The following is a 21554-nucleotide window of genomic DNA, read 5'->3' as shown; positions in this document are numbered from 1 at the left end:
TTTAATTAACACTGGGGATCACCATTGCATTCTTTCCAATTAATTTTATCCCCACTTTACATTCAAGGCTAGAATAACTTTAAAATTTATTTTACAAATATGCCCCAATTCTGCTTCTTTGTCTTAAAAGTAGCTTCTACAATTTGAACATTTTCTTCCTTGTATTTTGGGGTGATTATAATTTTTAATTTCTCCACTAGATACTTGTTGCTTGGTTCTTTGGTGTGTTCAGACCTTGCTGTACCTCACTTTGTAAATGCATGGTAACAACTTGGTGGTCTTAAACCTATTTCAACTGTTTTATTTACTTGTTATAATATTTTTTATTTCTTTTTTTTTTTTTTTTTTTTTTTTTTTGAGGTAGGGTCTTACTCTAGCCAAGGCTGACCTGGAATTCACTCTGTCATCCCAGGCTGGCCTTGAATCCACAGCTGTCCTTCTACCTCTGCCTCCCTAGTGCTGGGATTAAAGACATGGGATAGCTGTTTAATTTTAAGGGAAAGGAGTGACTATTTTGATAGTTGATTAAAAAGTTCCTTGAGTAAGTACTTGTGGTGGTTTGATTCAGGTGTCCCCCATAAACTTAGGTGTTCTGAATGCTAGGTTCCCAGCTGATAGAGATTTGGGAATTAACGCCTCCTAGAGGGAATGTATTGTTGGGGGCGGGCTTATGGGTGTTATAGCCAGTTTCCCCTTGCCAGTATTTGGCACACTCTCCTGTTGCTATTGTCCACCTTATGTTGGCCAGGGGGTGATGTCCACCCTCTGTTCATGCCATTGTTTTCCCCTGCCATCATGGAGCTTCCCCTCGAGCCTGTGAGCCAAAACAAACCTCTTTTTCCCAGAAGCTGGTCTTTGTTGTGTGATTTCTACCAGCAATGCGAACCGGACTGCAATAGTACTCATGGCAGATTTTTGATGCTTCTAATATTCAAAATTTGGGCATGCTTGTGATCCCCATGGCATGTTGATTTTGATCATGTTTCCAATCTATGGTTGCTATAAATGCATGGTCAAACCATGACATATCACCCCCAGTTCCTCATATGGCCTCTCCTCAGTGTGTTGTCATCCCCATTTCGTTCCATCTGCCATGAGTGGCCAGCCAGCAGATGTCCCTTGATGGCGAGCTCTGACTTGTATAGGTTTGCAGGTGTGCTTTGTGGAGGCAGGGAAATGACGTTTCTGCTTCCTGGTGTCTGTGTTTACATAATGAATCCAACTCACTTTTTTTTTTCAACTTCATGCATTTTATTGATGGTCTATATTTTACTTTATTTTGTTTTTTAAAAATTTTTATTAACATTTTCCATGATTATAAAATATATCCCATGGTAATTCCCTCCCTCCTCACCCCCACACTTTCCCATTTGAAATTCCATTCTCCATCATATTACCTCCCCATTACAATCATTGTAATTACATATATACAATATCAACCCATTAAGTATCCTCCTAGATGGTCTATATTTTAAATCTGCAGTATGACATGATACATAGGGAAAGCTTCTTCCTAAAGATCTAATCATCAAACCAGATTTAATATAACTGACCTTTCAAGGTCTCATTTGCATTAAACAAGTTAAACTTTAGCAGGTATAAAGCACTGTACAAAAAAATGGGTACATTCTCAAAATTTAATTCAGGGCTTCCCAACCAGGAGTTTGCTGGATAGATACTAGAGTTTTGTTCAGGTTTAAAATGGAAGGAAAATGAGAAACCAGATAAAGCAAGCCAACCAAGTTCACTTTACTTTTTGCTCCTCCTCTGCTTTTTTAAAGTGTCTCCCAGAGGTCAGGAAGCCCTGGTTTAACAATCACTTTAGTCTTTACAGAACACACATTTATGTGCTTCATGTTCAGACATAAAGGCAGCCTTTGTTACCAGCCCTTCTCATGGGCTTCCCAGATCTTTTAGGAATCCAAGTAAACTATAGCAAAGCAGCTCTTCCTGGGAGAAGACAGGCACAGATCCCTAACAAGCCAACTGCTACCTACTTAACTGACACCTAACCACAGGGCCCTAAATATTTAAAGGCAGCACTGGGGCAGGGGAAGGGGGACAAACGGAGCTATCAAGAGGTAAAATCCAAACATGGGACACTTGAAATGCAAATCAGTTAAAAGAATCCAACAGGGCACTAAGCAGAGTTAAGGCTGGGCAGCTGGTTCAACTGTGACTTGGTATTGGAATCAATCAGGAAGATGAGTTACTGAGAGGAACCTTGAAGTAACAAGGCACAGTGGTATGGTGGGGTTCACTTTCATCATGTCTCTTGACAGCTACCACTCAAACCTCGTGACTATTAAGCAGCTATGGAACTTTAGAAAACAAGCCCTGGTTAAAAAAAAAAAAAAGTCATCTTGCCAAGCGTGGTGGTGCACACCTGTGATCACCACTCAGGAGGATCCTGAGCTCCAGGCCAGCCTGGATATACACTCACTTGTTTTTGATCCTCATCATTTCCTTGTTTTGATGATAGTAGTCACAATTAATAATTTTAAGCCAGCGTTGCATCGGCAGTTCTCTGTTGCTTTGGAAATATGGTCAGCTGGTTGGCATAAAGGTGCTCTGTACGCTGACACCAGTTTGTCATGAGCCCCTTTCATAGGACTGGCCATTTCTGTTGTCTTATTTTCAGTTTTACAACCCTTTGAAAACATAGGAGGCTAACACCTCATATACCCAAGTGGTTTCCTTAAGCTCTGGTTTCCTGCCTTTGAACCTACAATATGTAATTGATAGTTTTTATCTTGGGCTTTTCATGTCTTGAAAGCTGTTTTACGCCGTCTTCCAGGTAATTATGGGGGCTGAATGGTGACAGTCCTTCATAAGGTAATATTCATATTATTTATTTCTTGACAAATGATGTCAGAGACATAAATAGTTTCATTGGTCATATTTGCAGAACTTCTTTGTAGAAGGCTTTTATGGTATATAACACACATCAGTTCTCATATAATCACCCTTGGTGTTTTGTTTTTCATTTTTCATTTTTTGGGAACTTAAGAAAAGTTGTAAAATCATACCAGTTGTTTATTTTATTTTTTATTTGTTTTGTGTGTCTATGTGCTTGTATGTGTGAGTGTGGGCATGCTTGTCATTGTGCATGTGTGGAGTTTCAGTCCAGTTCTCATCTTCCACCTCATCTGAGGCAGAGTCTCTTACTGTTTGCACGCCTTTCCTGAACTTCCAGGAACATCTCGGTCTCTACCCTCCTTGCCATAGGCACCACACTGGGAAAACAGAAGCTCACTACAGCCTCTGCATTTACGTGGGGTCTGGGGATCTGAGCTCAGGTATCCAGACTTGCATATTTCTTATTGACTGAGCCATTGCCCTAGCCTGCTACCAATTGTTTTTAAAGGAATGAGCCAAAATTGAATATGTAGTCTTATTTTTGTTTTTGTGAGTGAACTTTAGAAAAGTTAAAATTTCAGCCTGAGTTTGTGACATGAGATTATCAAGTAAGATAGGCAGGAAGAAACACCTTTCAAAAGATCTGACTTTTTTTTTTAATGGTTTTTCAAGGTAAGGTCTCACTCTAGTCCAGGCTGACCTGGAATTCACTATGTAGTCTCAGAGTATCTTCAGACTTATGGTGATCCTCACACTTATGCCTCCCGAGTGCTGGAATTAAAGGCATACTCCACCATACCCAGTGCAAATATCTGATCCTTATATCCAGGTATGGTGGTGCACATCTTTAATCCTTGTACTCAGGAGGTAGAGGTAAGCAGATCACCATGAGTTTGAGGTTAACCTGGGACTACAGAGTGAGTTCCAGGTCAACTTGGGCTAGAGCAAAACTCTACTTTGAAACCCGACCCCCCCAAAAGTCTTACATGTAAAAAGCAAAGCTTGCGCTGGAGAGATGGCTCAGTGGTTAAAGGTGCTTGCTTGCAAAGCCTAATGGACTGTATTCTATTCCCCAGTACCTACGTAAAGCCAGATGCACAAAGTGGCACAAGTATCTGGAGTTCCTTTGCAGCAGCAAGAGGCCCTGGTGTGCCTGTTCATTCTCTCTCTCCCCTTGCAAATAAATAAATAAAACTGTTTTTAAAAAGCAAAGCTTTCTAACTGTGTCACGAGTGTCTGTGTGCGCAGCTGCATGTCCGTGGCGGGGCTGTGTGCTCGCCATGCACTCTGCACAGCCTGCACAGAGTGGAGGGAGCTCCATCCTGAGAGCAGGTCTGTTGAGAAACATAAGTGTAGGTTTGGATACAGGCATTTGGGTTCAATAACTTGTGAAAGCATTGTCTTTTGAGTGTTCTAAATGTTCATTTTTTCTTGTTGCCGGATTAGTGGGGCAGTAGTCTTGGGAACATGTTCCTGTGCTTGCAGGTCTAGCTCTGCTCTAAACCTCACAATCAAGTCTGTGAACTTGTCACTTAAGACTAAGATGTTGCAGGCATACTGTCCTGTCACCTGGTCACTTGTCAAGAGCCTGACCGGAAAATTGGCTCTGAAAAAAGACTCCTGCTTCAGACCCTGGGCTATGTACAAGTGCAGTCTTTCCTGCCCATGGCATGCAGCCCACTTTAAACAGGTTTGGAGCTGCCTGTTACCAGCCACTCCATCCTGAACAGATCTGCGCCTGCCATTCATACAACTTTATTTGGTCCATTACAGAGAGTTCTCCATCAGTTATCTGGCTCTGTCTTCTCTGAACTCCACAGTCTCTTATCCCTTTCTTACTTTGCAACTTACATGTGAGACCTGAGAGTTAGTATCAGTAATCAGTATTTGAGTGTACTTGTCATAGTGATGCTTGCATTTTGGCCAGTGTGATGGCTAATCTCCATTGTCAACTTGATTGGATTTAGAGTCATCATGGAAACGAATCTCTAATGGTTGTCTATGAAGGAGTTTTTAGATTATGATAATTGAGGTGGAAAGACCCATCCTAACAGTGGGAAGCACTGTCCATGGGCTGAGGTCCTAGAATAATAAAAAGGAAAAAGGAGGATGGGGCTGGAGAGATGGCTTAGTGGTTAAGATACTTGCCTGCAAAGCCAAAGGACCCAGGTTCGATTCCCCAGAACCCATGTAAGCCAGATGCACAAGGTGGCACATGCGTCTGGAGTTCGTTTGCAGTGGCTAGAGACCCTGGTGTGCCCATTCTTTCTTTCTCTTCCTCTCTCTCAAATAAATAAAATAAAATACATGTTTAAAAAACAAAAGGAAAAAGCGAGCCAAGCACCAGTATTCATCTTTTTCTGTCAGCTGAAATAAACCCTTCCTCTCTTAAGTTGCCTCTTGTCAGGAATTTCTGTCACAGCAACAAGGAAAGTAATCAATATAGTTAGTGACCTGTTAATGTTCATGTTTTATTATCCTAAAACAAATATCCTAAAATTTTTCTATTAACAGATTATGATGAAAATTCTAGAGTGGATTTAAAAAAATATTTTATTTTTATTTATTTATGGGGGAAGGGCACACCAGGGCCTCTAGCCACTGCAAACGAACTCCAGACGCATGTGCCACCATGTGCATCTGGCTTACATGGGTTCTGGGGAATCGAACCTGGGTCCTTTGGCTTTGCAGGCAAGTGTCTTAACTGTAAAGCCATTTTTCTAGCCCCCAGAGTAGGTTTTTGAGTCAGGGTCTTACTCTGTGGCCCAGGCTATAATCTCACGGTCCTCTTGCTCTCATAGGCACACCACACTGGGAACACAGAAGCTCACTACAGCCTCTGCATTTATGTGGGGTCTGGGGACCTGAGCTCAGGTATCCAGACTTGCATATTTCTTATTGACTGAGCCATTGCCCTAGCCTGCTACCAATTCTTTTTAAAAGAATCAGACAGAATTGAATGTGTGGTCATTTTTTTGTGAGTAAACTTTAGAAAAGTTAAAATTTCAGCCTGAATTTGTGACATGAGATTATCAAGTATTTACTTGTGAGAGGAGGGGAGTATGGGCCTCTTGCTGCTGCAAACAAACTCCAGACATATGCCACTGTGCATCTGGCTTCACATAGCATTGCGGTCAGCTTCACCCAACCAAGAGTAGGTTGTGGTAGATAAGGATTTATTTTGGATTACAGACTTGAGGGGAAGCTCCATGATGGCAGGGGAAATGATGGCATAAGCAGAGGGTGGACATCACCTCCTGGCCAATATAAGATGGACAACAGCAGCAAGAGAATGTGTTAAACACTGGCAAAGCAAGCTGGCTATAACACCCATAAGCCTGCACCCATTAATATGTTGCCTCTACAAGTATCCAGTTCCAAAATTGCCACCATCTGGGGACCTAGCATTCAGACAAAAACTATGTATTTTTTATTTGTTTGAAAAAGAAAGAGAGAAAGTGCGAAACAGAGAGAGAGAGAGAGAGAGAGAGAGAGAGAGAGTGTATGGGCATGACAGAACTTCCTTCCTGCCACTGAAAACACATTCCACACACATTCACCAATTTGTGTATCTGGCTTTATGTAGGTACTGGGGAATCAAAACCAGGCTGTCAGGCTTTGCAAGCAAGTGACTTTATCTGCTGAGCTATATCTCCAGCCCCTGACTTAACTTAATCTTAAATTTCTTGCCTATCCTGTTTTTTATATGATTCTAGGTCACTTCTCTTTGGAATTGAAGTATGAGTTGACCTGTGGTTATTTTGGGGTATTGTACCTCAGTCTATAGTTATGTTGGGGTATTCTATCACAATCTGTAGTCATGTTGGGATGTACTATCACAATCTGTAGTCATGTTGGGGTGTTCTATCACAATCTGTAGTCATGCTGGGGTGTTCTATCACAATCTGTAGTCATGCTGGGGTGTTCTATCACAATCTGTAGACATGTTGGGGTGTTCTATCACAATCTGTAGTCATGTTGGGGTGTTGTATCACAATTGGTAGTCATGTTGGGGTATTCTATCACAATCTGTAGTTATGTTGGGGTGTACTATCACAATCTGTAGTCATGTTGGGGTGTTCTATCACAATCTGTAGTCATGTTGGGGTGTTCTATCACAATCTGTAGTCATCTTGGGGTGTACTATCACAATCTGTAGTCATGTTGGGGTGTTCTATCACAATTTATAGTCATCTTGGGGTGTTCTATCACAATCTGTAGTCATGTTGGGGTGTTGTATAACAGTTTGTAGTCATCTTGGGGTGTTCTATCACAATCTGTAGTTATGTTGGGGTGTTCTAACTCTAGTGATATGGATTTGTAAATTGTAACGTGTGCTGCCCGTTGTCTTTGAATGAGCTCTCTATCTTTTCCCAAACTGTTCCCCTCATCTGCTCTCAGGCTTATCTGTCCATGAATGCAGAACTAATTCCTTTTGCTACTATAGAGGATCTCAGGACATGAACAATATTTCTACATGGTATTTGTCACAAAACATGAAGATAAGTATTTTTCACTCTATTTCAGAAAAAGGTTTATCCAGTTCCATGCTTCCATAAATACTTGGAAAATAACTTCAGGAACCATGAGCATGCAGGCTGCCCCCTTTGCATGCTCTGTACCTAGCTTGTAGATATGATCTTTAAGACTGTCTCAGTGCAAAAGATGCTGTTGGCTGTGTTCCCTGCTGGCCTGGTGTGGGCGAGACCAGGCTGCTGTCTCTCTTGGTGTGGCTGCACTGCAGGCGGTCCCAGATTTTCATTACTTAAAATTCTGGCTCCAGGGAAATATAGAATGATTTCTGTGAATCACCAGGTGATAAATTAGTATGTATTTGCAGCTCCAAGGGCACTGAGATATAAGGAAAGGTTTTAGAAGGTATATGAGACATGATCCCATAAATTTAAAAACTTCAGTAACTCATAGTGTAGTAGTAGGAGGAAGAAAAAAAAATAAAACATGACACAGAATAACAACTGTATCCTAACCAAGTTGGTACACACCCTACTGAACCCTTATCTTTTAAACAAAAGGGGCATTGTATGTTTTTCTTTATTACTTGATTTCTCATCCAATAGTACCTCACACAAATCCTTTCATAGCATCCAGCATGGGAATAATTTATTTTTAAAATTTTATTGACAATTTCCATACATGTATGTAATCTATTTTGATCACAATCCTCTCACATTATTAAATAATTCATTTTAAAGGCTGTATAATATGTTCATATCATAATTTGTTCATCCATTTCCTTGTTAGTGGATATTCCCCTCCTGTAAACTGCTATAGGCTGCAGTAGTGAATGCTCATCTATTTCTATGTATTAGTGCTCCTATGGAGTGGCTGGATGGAACGCTGTGTACATGCCTGGCTGGGGTGGCCGGATGGAACGCTGTGTACATGCCTGGCTGGGGTGGCCGGATGGAACGCTGTGTACATGCCTGGCTGGGGTGGCCGGATGGAACGCTGTGTACATGCCTGGCTGGGGTGGCTGGATGGAACGCTGTGTACATGCCTGGCTGGGGTTGCCGGATGTAATGGTGCGTACATGCTGGGCTGGGGTGGCCAGATAGAACTCTGTGCATATGCCTGCCTGGGGTGGCTGGATGGAATAGTGTGCACATTTTTGCTCTAACAGGTTTGCCATGTTTCTTTTGGAAAAGGCTGTGACTTGTACCTCCCCACAGCCAATGTCTGAAAATTTCTTCCTCCTGTATCCTTACTTCTAATAGTAATATCTTCTAATTGTCTGGACATAAAGTTGTTACCTGTGAATGCTAGGGAATCTGAAGTTCTTTTTCCATATCAGGTTGGTATTCGCTTCTGAAAATGAAGTCGTAAAATCCGGTATTTTTTTCTTGTTTTAGAAGTCACAACATCCTCAAAACCTCACCCTCCTGTTGTGGGAAAAGTGACTCATCACAGCATCGAATTATACTGGGATCTGGGCAAGAAAGAGAAAAGGCAAGGACCCCAGGACCAGTGGCTTAAGTTTTCAATCGAAGAGGAAGACCCAAAAATGCACACTTATGGTATCATTTATACGTAGGTGCAAAGTTGAATTGATTACTGTTTGGCTATGATTTCCATTGTCTCTGAGAAGCCCCTACTTGCTTTGAAATTAAAGACTGAATCAGCCTCATCTATATTCATGCTAATTGTATGAATTTTGATTTTTGGAAAATAAATATTATAAAAAATTTTGAAATTTAACTTCCTGTACCTTTGAAAGTTTCTTAGATTTCTGAAAAAGTATAATGGCATACTTTAAAACCTAAAGTGAAAAAACCAGAAAGAAAAGTTACCTTGATGATATTAACTGTAAATCCCTTAAAAGCTGTTATGTTCATGGATATGGGGTTGGGACAGATGTGGTCAACCCTGGACAACTTGTTCTGATCTTTTATTACATCATTGACCCCCATCAATGCCCTCTACCCAACTGTCTTTTGAGCTTCGAGGAGGGCGATTTGTTCCTACATCAGACCTTGCACACCATACCCCCTACTGTCTTTGTTACAGCATGTGAATTTCAGATAAATAACTTGTCTCCCTTGCTAAATGACAATTTACCTTGCCACACTCCCCCTTCACAAAGGCCTCACCATACTTCCACCACCCAAGACCTCACCATCATCCACCTCCCACAGACCTCACCATCCTTCGACCACCCACAGACCTCACCATCCTTCCACCTCCCACAGACCTCACCATCCTTCCACCTCCCACAGACCTCACCATCCTTCCACCTCCCACAGACCTCACCATCCGTCCACCTCCCACAGACCTCACCATCCTTCCACCTCCCACAGACCTCACCATCCGTCCACCTCCCACAGACCTCACCATCCTTCCACCTCCCTCATACCTCACCATCCGTCCACCTCCCACAGACCTCACCATCCTTCCTCTCACCACAGACCTCACCATCCTTCCACCTCCCTCATACCTCACCATCCGTCCACCTCCCACAGACCTCACCATCCTTCCACCTCCCACAGACCTCACCATCCTTCCTCTCACCACAGACCTCACCATCCGTCCACCTCCCACAGACCTCACCATCCTTCCACCTCCCACAGACCTCACCATCCTTCCTCTCACCACAGACCTCACCATCCTTCCACCTCCCAAGACCTCACCATCCTTCCACCTCCCACAGACCTCACCATCCTTCCATCTCCCACAGACCTCACCATCCTTCCACCTCCCACAGACCTCACCATCCTTCCATCTCCCACAGACCTCACCATCCTTCCACCTCCCACAGACCTCACCATCCGTCCACCTCCCACAGACCTCACCATCCTTCCACCTCCCACAGACCTCACCATCCTTCCACCTCCCCACAGACCTCACCATCCTCCCACCTCCCACAGACCTCACCATCCTCCCACCTCCCACAGACCTCACCATCCGTCCACCTCCCACAGACCTCACCATCCTTCCACCTCCCACAGACCTCACCATCCGTCCACCTCCCACAGACCTCACCATCCTTCCACCTCCCACAGACCTCACCATCCGTCCACCTCCCACAGACCTCACCATCCTTCCACCTCCCACAGACCTCACCATCCGTCCACCTCCCACAGACCTCACCATCCTTCCACCTCCCACAGACCTCACCATCCTTCCTCTCACCACAGACCTCACCATCCTTCCACCTCCCAAGACCTCACCATCCTTCCACCTCCCACAGACCTCACCATCCTTCCATCTCCCACAGACCTCACCATCCTTCCACCTCCCACAGACCTCAACATCCTTCCACCTCCCACAGACCTCACCATCCTTCCACCTCCCACAGACCTCACCATCCTTCCACCTCCCACAGACCTCACCATCCTTCCACCTCCCACAGACCTCACCATCCTCCCACCTCCCCACAGACCTCACCATCCTCCCACCTCCCACAGACCTCACCATCCGTCCACCTCCCACAGACCTCACCATCCGTCCACCTCCCACAGACCTCACCATCCTTCCACCTCCCACAGACCTCACCATCCGTCCACCTCCCACAGACCTCACCATCCTTCCACCTCCCACAGACCTCACCATCCTTCCACCTCCCACAGACCTCACCATCCTTCCACCTCCCACAGACCTCACCATCCTTCCACCTCCCACAGACCTCACCATCCTTCCACCTCCCACAGACCTCACCATCCTCCCACCTCCCACAGACCTCACCATCCTCCCACCTCCCACAGACCTCACCATCCTCCCACCACCCACAGACCTCCCCATCCTTCCACCTCCCACAGACCTCACCATCCTTCCACCTCCCACAGACCTCACCATCCTTCCACCTCCCACAGACCTCACCATCCTTCCACCTCCCACAGACCTCACCATCCGTCCACCTCCCACAGACCTCACCATCCTTCCACCTCCCACAGACCTCACCATCCGTCCACCTCCCACAGACCTCACCATCCGTCCACCTCCCACAGACCTCACCATCCTTCCACCTCCCACAGACCTCACCATCCTTCCACCTCCCACAGACCTCACCATCCTTCCACCTCCCACAGACCTCACCATCCTCCCACCTCCCACAGACCTCACCATCCTCCCACCTCCCACAGACCTCACCATCCTCCCACGTCCCACAGACCTCACCATCCTCCCACCTCCCACAGACCTCACCATCCGTCCACCTCCCACAGACCTCACCATCCTTCCACCTCCCACAGACCTCACCATCCGTCCACCTCCCACAGACCTCACCATCCTCCCACCTCCCACAGACCTCACCATCCTCCCACCTCCCACAGACCTCACCATCCTCCCACCTCCCACAGACCTCACCATCCGTCCACCTCCCACAGACCTCACCATCCGTCCACCTCCCACAGACCTCACCATCCGTCCACCTCCCACAGACCTCACCATCCGTCCACCTCCCACAGACCTCACCATCCGTCCACCTCCCACAGACCTCACCATCCGTCCACCTCCCACAGACCTCACCATCCTTCCACCTCCCACAGACCTCACCATCCTTCCACCTCCCACAGACCTCACCATCCGTCCACCTACCACAGACCTCACCATCCGTCCACCTCCCACAGACCTCACCATCCTCCCACCTCCCACAGACCTCACCATCCTCCCACCTCCCACAGACCTCACCATCCGTCCACCTCCCACAGACCTCACCATCCTTCCACCTCCCACAGACCTCACCATCCTTCCACCTCCCACAGACCTCACCATCCTTCCACCTCCCACAGACCTCACCATCCTTCCACCTCCCACAGACCTCACTATCCTTCCACCTCCCACAGACCTCACCATCCTTCCACCTCCCACAGACCTCACCATCCTTCCACCTCCCACAGACCTCACCATCCTTCCACCTCCCACAGACCTCACCATCCTTCCACCTCCCACAGACCTCACCATCCTTCCACCTCCCACAGACCTCACCATCCTTCCACCTCCCAAGACCTCACCATCCTTCCACCTCCCACAGACCTCACCATCCTTCCACCTCCCAAGACCTCACCATCCTTCCACCTCCCACAGACCTCACCATCCTTCCACCTCCATCAGACCTCACCATCCTTCCACCTCCCAAGACCTCACCATCCTTCCACCTCCCACAGACCTCACCATCCTTCCACCTCCATCAGACCTCACCATCCTTCCACCTCCCAAGACCTCACCATCCATCCACCTCCCACAGACCTCACCATCCTTCCACCTCCCACAGACCTCACCATCCTTCCACCTCCCACAGACCTCACCATCCGTCCACCTCCCACAGACCTCACCATCCTTCCACCTCCCACAGACCTCACCATCCGTCCACCTCCCACAGACCTCACCATCCTTCCACCTCCATCAGACCTCACCATCCTTCCACCTCCCAAGACCTCACCATCCTTCCACCTCCCACAGACCTCACCATCCTTCCACCTCCCACAGACCTCACCATCCTTCCACCTCCCACAGACCTCACCATCCTTCCACCTCCCAAGACCTCACCATCCGTCCACCTCCCACAGACCTCACCATCCTTCCACCTCCCACAGACCTCACCATCCGTCCACCTCCCACAGACCTCACCATCCGTCCACCTCCCAAGGACCTCACCATCCTTCCACCTCCCACAGACCTCACCATCCTTCCACCTCCCAAGACCTCACCATCCTTCCACCTCCCACAGACCTCACCATCCTTCCACCTCCCACAGACCTCACCATCCGTCCACCTCCCACAGACCTCACCATCCTTCCACCTCCCACAGACCTCACCATCCGTCCACCTCCCACAGACCTCACCATCCTTCCACTTCCCACAGACGTCACCATCCGTCCACCTCCCTCAGACCTCACCATCCTTCCACCTCCCACAGACCTCACCATCCTTCCACCTCCCACAGACCTCACCATCCGTCCACTTCCCACAGACCTCACCATCCTTCCTCTTCCCACAGACCTCACCATCCTTCCACCTCCCACAGACCTCACCATCCTTCCACCTCCCACAGACCTCACCATCCTTCAACCTCCCACAGACCTCACCATCCTTCCACCTCCCACAGACCTCACCATCCTTCCACCTCCCCACAGACCTCACCATCCTTCCACCTCCCACAGACCTCACCATCCGTCCACTTCCCACAGACCTCACCATCCTTCCTCTTCCCACAGACCTCACCATCCTTCCACCTCCCACAGACCTCACCATCCGTCCACCTCCCACAGACCTCACCATCCTTCCACCTCCCACAGACCTCACCATCCGTCCACCTCCCACAGACCTCACCATCCGTCCACCTCCCACAGACCTCACCATCCTTCCACCTCCCACAGACCTCACCATCCCTCCACCTCCCACAGACCTCACCATCCTTCCACCTCCCAAGACCTCACCATCCTTCCACCTCCCAAGACCTCACCATCCTTCCACCTCCCAAAGACCTCACCATCCTTCCACCTCCCAAGACCTCACCATCCTTCCACCTCCCACAGACCTCACCATCCTTCCACCTCCCACAGACCTCACCATCCTTCCACCTCCCAAGACCTCACCATCCTTCCACCTCCCAAGACCTCACCATCCTTCCACCTCCATCAGACCTCACCATCCTTCCACCTCCCAAGACCTCACCATCCGTCCACCTCCCACAGACCTCACCATCCGTCCACCTCCCACAGACCTCACCATCCGTCCACTTCCCACAGACCTCACCATCCTTCCACCTCCCACAGACCTCACCATCCTTCCACCTCCCACAGACCTCACCATCCTTCCACCTCCCACAAACCTCACCATCCTTCCACCTCCCAAGACCTCACCATCCTTCCACCTCCATCAGACCTCACCATCCTTCCACCTCCATCAGACCTCACCATCCTTCCACCTCCATCAGACCTCACCATCCGTCCACCTCCCAAGACCTCACCATCCTTCCACCTCCCACAGACCTCACCATCCTTCCACCTCCATCAGACCTCACCATCCTTCCACCTCCATCAGACCTCACCATCCGTCCACCTCCCACAGACCTCACCATCCGTCCACTTCCCACAGACCTCACCATCCGTCCTCTTCCCACAGACCTCACCATCCTTCCACCTCCCAAGACCTCACCATCCTTCCACCTCCCACAGACCTCACCATCCTTCCACCTCCATCAGACCTCACCATCCTTCCACCTCCCAAGACCTCACCATCCATCCACCTCCCACAGACCTCACCATCCTTCCACCTCCCACAGACCTCACCATCCTTCCACCTCCCACAGACCTCACCATCCGTCCACCTCCCACAGACCTCACCATCCTTCCACCTCCCACAGACCTCACCATCCGTCCACCTCCCACAGACCTCACCATCCTTCCACCTCCATCAGACCTCACCATCCTTCCACCTCCCAAGACCTCACCATCCTTCCACCTCCCACAGACCTCACCATCCTTCCACCTCCCACAGACCTCACCATCCGTCCACCTCCCACAGACCTCACCATCCGTCCACCTCCCAAGGACCTCACCATCCTTCCACCTCCCACAGACCTCACCATCCTTCCACCTCCCAAGACCTCACCATCCTTCCACCTCCCACAGACCTCACCATCCTTCCACCTCCCACAGACCTCACCATCCGTCCACCTCCCACAGACCTCACCATCCTTCCACCTCCCACAGACCTCACCATCCGTCCACCTCCCACAGACCTCACCATCCTTCCACTTCCCACAGACGTCACCATCCGTCCACCTCCCTCAGACCTCACCATCCTTCCACCTCCCACAGACCTCACCATCCTTCCACCTCCCACAGACCTCACCATCCGTCCACTTCCCACAGACCTCACCATCCTTCCTCTTCCCACAGACCTCACCATCCTTCCACCTCCCACAGACCTCACCATCCTTCCACCTCCCACAGACCTCACCATCCTTCAACCTCCCACAGACCTCACCATCCTTCCACCTCCCACAGACCTCACCATCCTTCCACCTCCCCACAGACCTCACCATCCTTCCACCTCCCACAGACCTCACCATCCGTCCACTTCCCACAGACCTCACCATCCTTCCTCTTCCCACAGACCTCACCATCCTTCCACCTCCCACAGACCTCACCATCCGTCCACCTCCCACAGACCTCACCATCCTTCCACCTCCCACAGACCTCACCATCCGTCCACCTCCCACAGACCTCACCATCCGTCCACCTCCCACAGACCTCACCATCCTTCCACCTCCCACAGACCTCACCATCCCTCCACCTCCCACAGACCTCACCATCCTTCCACCTCCCAAGACCTCACCATCCTTCCACCTCCCAAGACCTCACCATCCTTCCACCTCCCAAAGACCTCACCATCCTTCCACCTCCCAAGACCTCACCATCCTTCCACCTCCCACAGACCTCACCATCCTTCCACCTCCCACAGACCTCACCATCCTTCCACCTCCCAAGACCTCACCATCCTTCCACCTCCCAAGACCTCACCATCCTTCCACCTCCATCAGACCTCACCATCCTTCCACCTCCCAAGACCTCACCATCCGTCCACCTCCCACAGACCTCACCATCCGTCCACCTCCCACAGACCTCACCATCCGTCCACTTCCCACAGACCTCACCATCCTTCCACCTCCCACAGACCTCACCATCCTTCCACCTCCCACAGACCTCACCATCCTTCCACCTCCCACAAACCTCACCATCCTTCCACCTCCCAAGACCTCACCATCCTTCCACCTCCATCAGACCTCACCATCCTTCCACCTCCATCAGACCTCACCATCCTTCCACCTCCATCAGACCTCACCATCCGTCCACCTCCCAAGACCTCACCATCCTTCCACCTCCCACAGACCTCACCATCCTTCCACCTCCATCAGACCTCACCATCCTTCCACCTCCATCAGACCTCACCATCCGTCCACCTCCCACAGACCTCACCATCCGTCCACTTCCCACAGACCTCACCATCCGTCCTCTTCCCACAGACCTCACCATCCTTCCACCTCCCACAGACCTCACCATCCTTCCACCTCCCACAGACCTCACCATCCGTCCACCTCCCACAGACCTCACCATCCGTCCACCTCCCACAGACCTCACCATCCGTCCACCTCCCACAGACCTCACCATCCGTCCACCTCCCACAGACCTCACCATCCTTCCACCTCCCACAGACCTCACCATCCTTCCACCTCCCACAGACCTCACCATCCTTCCACCTCCCACAGACCTCAACATCCTTCCACCTCCCCACAGACCTCAACATCCTTCCACCTCCCACAGACCTCAACATCCGTCCACCTCCCACAGACCTCACCATCCGTCCACCTCCCACAGACCTCACCATCCGTCCACCTCCCACAGACCTCACCATCCCTCCACCTCCCACAGACCTCACCATCCCTCCACCTCCCACAGACCTCACCATCCCTCCACCTCCCACAGACCTCACCATCCCTCCACCTCCCACAGACCTCACCAACCCTCCACCTCCCACAGACCTCACCATCCCTCCACCTCCCACAGACCTCACCATCCTTCCACCTCCCACAGACCTCACCATCCTTCCACCTCCCACAGACCTCACCATCCTTCCACCTCCCACAGACCTCACCATCCTTCCACCTCCCACAGACCTCACCATCCTTCCACCTCCCACAGACCTCACCATCCGTCCACCTCCCACAGACCTCACCATCCTTCCACCTCCCACAGACCTCACCATCCTTCCACCTCCCACAGACCTCACCATCCTTCCACCTCCCACAGACCTCACCATCCGTCCACCTCCCACAGACCTCACCATCCGTCCACCTCCCACAGACCTCACCATCCGTCCACCTCCCACAGACCTCACCATCCTTCCACCTCCCACAGACCTCACCATCCGTCCACCTCCCACAGACCTCACCATCCGTCCACCTCCCACAGACCACACCATCCCTCCTCTTCCCACAGACCTCACCATCCTTCCTCTTCCCACAGACCTCACCATCCGTCCACCTCCCCACAGACCTCACCATCCGTCCACCTCCCAAGACCTCACCATCCGTCCACCTCCCACAGACCTCACCATCCTTCCACCTCCCACAGACCTCACCATCCTTCCACCTCCCCACAGACCTCACCATCCTTCCACCTCCCCACAGACCTCACCATCCTTCCACCTCCCACAGACCTCACCATCCTTCCACCTCCCTCAGACCTCACCATCCTTCCACCTCCCTCAGACCTCACCATCCTTCCACCTCCCACAGACCTCACCATCCGTCCACCTCCCACAGACCTCACCATCCTTCCACCTCCCACAGACCTCACCATCCTTCCACCTCCCACAGACCTCACCATCCGTCCACCTCCCACAGACCTCACCATCCGTCCACCTCCCTCATACCTCACCATCCGTCCACCTCCCACAGACCTCACCATCCTTCCTCTCACCACAGACCTCACCATCCGTCCACCTCCCACAGACCTCACCATCCTTCCACCTCCCACAGACCTCACCATCCTTCCTCTCACCACAGACCTCACCATACTTCCACCTCCCAAGACCTCACCATCCTTCCACCTCCCACAGACCTCACCATCCTTCCACCTCCCACAGACCTCGCCATCCTTCCACCTCCCACAGACCTCACCATCCTTCCACCTCCCACAGACCTCACCATCCTTCCACCTCCCACAGACCTCACCATCCTTCCACCTCCCAAGACCTCACCATCCTTCCACCTCCCACAGACCTCACCATCCTTCCACCTCCCAAGACCTCACCATCCTTCCACCTCCCACAGACCTCACCATCCTTCCACCTCCCACAGACCTCACCATCCTTCCACCTCCATCAGACCTCACCATCCTTCCACCTCCCAAGACCTCACCATCCTTCCACCTCCCACAGACCTCACCATCCTTCCACCTCCATCAGACCTCACCATCCTTCCACCTCCCACAGACCTCACCGTCCTTCCACCTCCCACAGACCTCACCATCCGTCCACCTCCCACAGACCTCACCATCCTTCCACCTCCCACAGACCTCACCATCCTTCCACCTCCCACAGACCTCACCATCCTTCCACCTCCATCAGACCTCACCATCCTTCCACCTCCCAAGACCTCACCATCCTTCCACCTCCCACAGACCTCACCATCCTTCCACCTCCATCAGACCTCACCATCCTTCCACCTCCCAAGACCTCACCATCCGTCCACCTCCAACAGACCTCACCATCCTTCCACCTCCCACAGACCTCACCATCCTTCCACCTCCCACAGACCTCACCATCCGTCCACCTCCCACAGACCTCACCATCTTTCCACCTCCCACAGACCTCACCATCCTTCCACCTCCCAAGACCTCACCATCCTTCCACCTCCCACAGACCTCACCATCCTTCCACCTCCCACAGACCTCACCATCCGTCCACCTCCCACAGACCTCACCATCCTTCCACCTCCCACAGACCTCACCATCCGTCCACTTCCCACAGACCTCACCATCCTTCCACTTCCCACAGACCTCACCATCCGTCCACCTCCCTCAGACCTCACCATCCTTCCACCTCCCACAGACCTCACCATCCGTCCACCTCCCACAGACCTCACCATCCGTCCACTTCCCACAGACCTCACCATCATTCCTCTTCCCACAGACCTCACCATCCTTCCACCTCCCACAGACCTCACCATCCTTCCACCTCTCACAGACCTCACCATCCTTCCACCTCCCACAGACCTCACCATCCTTCCACCTCCCACAGACCTCACCATCCTTCCACCTCCCCACAGACCTCACCATCCGTCCACCTCCCACAGACCTCACCATCCGTCCACTTCCCACAGACCTCACCATCCTTCCTCTTCCCACAGACCTCACCATCCTTCCACCTCCCACAGACCTCACCATCCGTCCACCTCCCACAGACCTCACCATCCTTCCACCTCCCCACAGACCTCACCATCCGTCCACCTCCCACAGACCGCACCATCCGTCCACCTCCCACAGACCTCACCATCCTTCCTCTTCCCACAGACCTCACCATCCTTCCACCTCCCACAGACCTCACCATCCTTCCACCTCCCACAGACCTCACCATCCGTCCACCTCCCACAGACCTCACCATCCGTCCACTTCCCACAGACCTCACCATCCTTCCTCTTCCCACAGACCTCACCATCCTTCCACCTCCCACAGACCTCACCATCCGTCCACCTCCCACAGACCTCACCATCCGTCCACCTCCCACAGACCTCACCATCCGTCCACCTCCCACAGACCTCACCATCCGTCCACCTCCCACAGACCTCACCATCCCTCCACCTCCCACAGACCTCACCATCCCTCCACCTCCCACAGACCTCACCATCCGTCCACCTCCCACAGACCTCACCATCCGTCCACCTCCCACAGACCTCACCATCCGTCCACCTCCCACAGACCTCACCATCCGTCCACCTCCCACAGACCTCACCATCCGTCCACCTCCCACAGACCTCACCATCCGTCCACTTCCCACAGACCTCACCATCCTTCCTCTTCCCACAGACCTCACCATCCTTCCACCTCCCACAGACCTCACCATCCTCCCACCTCCCACAGACCTCACCATCCGTCCACCTCCCACAGACCTCACCATCCTTCCACCTCCCACAGACCTCACCATCCTTCCACCTCCCACAGACCTCACCATCCGTCCACCTCCCACAGACCTCACCATCCGTCCACCTCCCACAGACCTCACCATCCGTCCACCTCCCACAGACCTCACCATCCGTCCACCTCCCACAGACCTCACCATCCTTCCACCTCCCACAGACCTCACCATCCTTCCACCTCCCACAGACCTCACCATCCTTCCACCTCCCACAGACCTCACCATCCTCCACCTCCCACAGACCTCACCATCCTCCCACCTCCCACAGACCTCACCATCCGTCCCACCTCCCACAGACCTCACCATCCTCCCACCTCCCACAGACCTCACCATCCGTCCACCTCCCACAGACCTCACCATCCTTCCACCTCCCACAGACCTCACCATCCGTCCACCTCCCACAGACCTCACCATCCTCCACCTCCCACAGACCTCACCATCCTCCACCTCCCACAGACCTCACCATCCGTCCACCTCCCACAGACCTCACCATCCTCCCACCTCCCACAGACCTCACCATCCGTCCACCTCCCACAGACCTCACCATCCGTCCACCTCCCACAGACCTCACCATCCGTCCACCTCCCACAGACCTCACCATCCGTCCACCTCCCACAGACCTCACCATCCGTCCACCTCCCACAGACCTCACCATCCGTCCACCTCCCACAGACCTCACCATCCGTCCACCTCCCACAGACCTCACCATCCTTCCACCTCCCACAGACCTCACCATCCGTCCACCTCCCACAGACCTCACCATCCGTCCACCTCCCACAGACCTCACCATCCTTCCACCTCCCACAGACCTCACCATCCTTCCACCTCCCACAGACCTCACCATCCGTCCACCTCCCACAGACCTCACCATCCGTCCACCTCCCACAGACCTCACCATCCTTCCACCTCCCACAGACCTCACCATCCGTCCACCTCCCACAGACCTCACCATCCGTCCACCTCCCACAGACCTCACCATCCGTCCACCTCCCACAGACCTCACCATCCGTCCACCTCCCACAGACCTCACCATCCGTCCACCTCCCACAGACCTCACCATCCGTCCACCTCCCACAGACCTCACCATCCGTCCACCTCCCACAGACCTCACCATCCGTCCACCTCCCACAGACCTCACCATCCGTCCACCTCCCACAGACCTCACCATCCGTCCACCTCCCACAGACCTCACCATCCGTCCACCTCCCACAGACCTCACCATCCGTCCACCTCCCACAGACCTCACCATCCGTCCACCTCCCACAGACCTCACCATCCGTCCACCTCCCACAGACCTCACCATCCGTCCACCTCCCACAGACCTCACCATCCTTCCACCTCCCACAGACCTCACCATCCTTCCACCTCCCACAGACCTCACCATCCTTCCACCTCCCACAGACCTCACCATCCGTCCACCTCCCTCAGACCTCACCATCCTTCCACCTCCCACAGACCTCACCATCCTTCCACCTCCCACAGACCTCACCATCCTTCCACCTCCCACAGACCTCACCATCCTTCCACCTCCCTCAGAC

General features: G+C 51.8%; 1 protein-coding gene across 2 annotated transcripts in view; it reads left to right on the top strand.

Moving 5' to 3' along the window:
• Fank1 (fibronectin type III and ankyrin repeat domains 1) overlaps window positions 1-21554 on the top strand; it is a 137245-nt gene that overhangs the window by 58733 nt on the left and 56958 nt on the right. For both annotated transcript variants that reach the window (XM_045149092.1, XM_045149087.1), the window contains exon 2: window positions 8730-8907. In XM_045149092.1, coding sequence (XP_045005027.1) covers window positions 8730-8907 — 178 coding nt within the window. The remainder of the gene's footprint in view (window positions 1-8729; window positions 8908-21554) is intronic.

The sequence above is a fragment of the Jaculus jaculus genome, chromosome 1 (assembly GCF_020740685.1).
Source record: "Jaculus jaculus isolate mJacJac1 chromosome 1, mJacJac1.mat.Y.cur, whole genome shotgun sequence".
Lineage (NCBI taxonomy): Eukaryota > Metazoa > Chordata > Mammalia > Rodentia > Dipodidae > Jaculus > Jaculus jaculus.
Note: the sequence above shows the minus strand (reverse complement) of the source record. Positions and strands in the feature narration are given on the sequence as shown.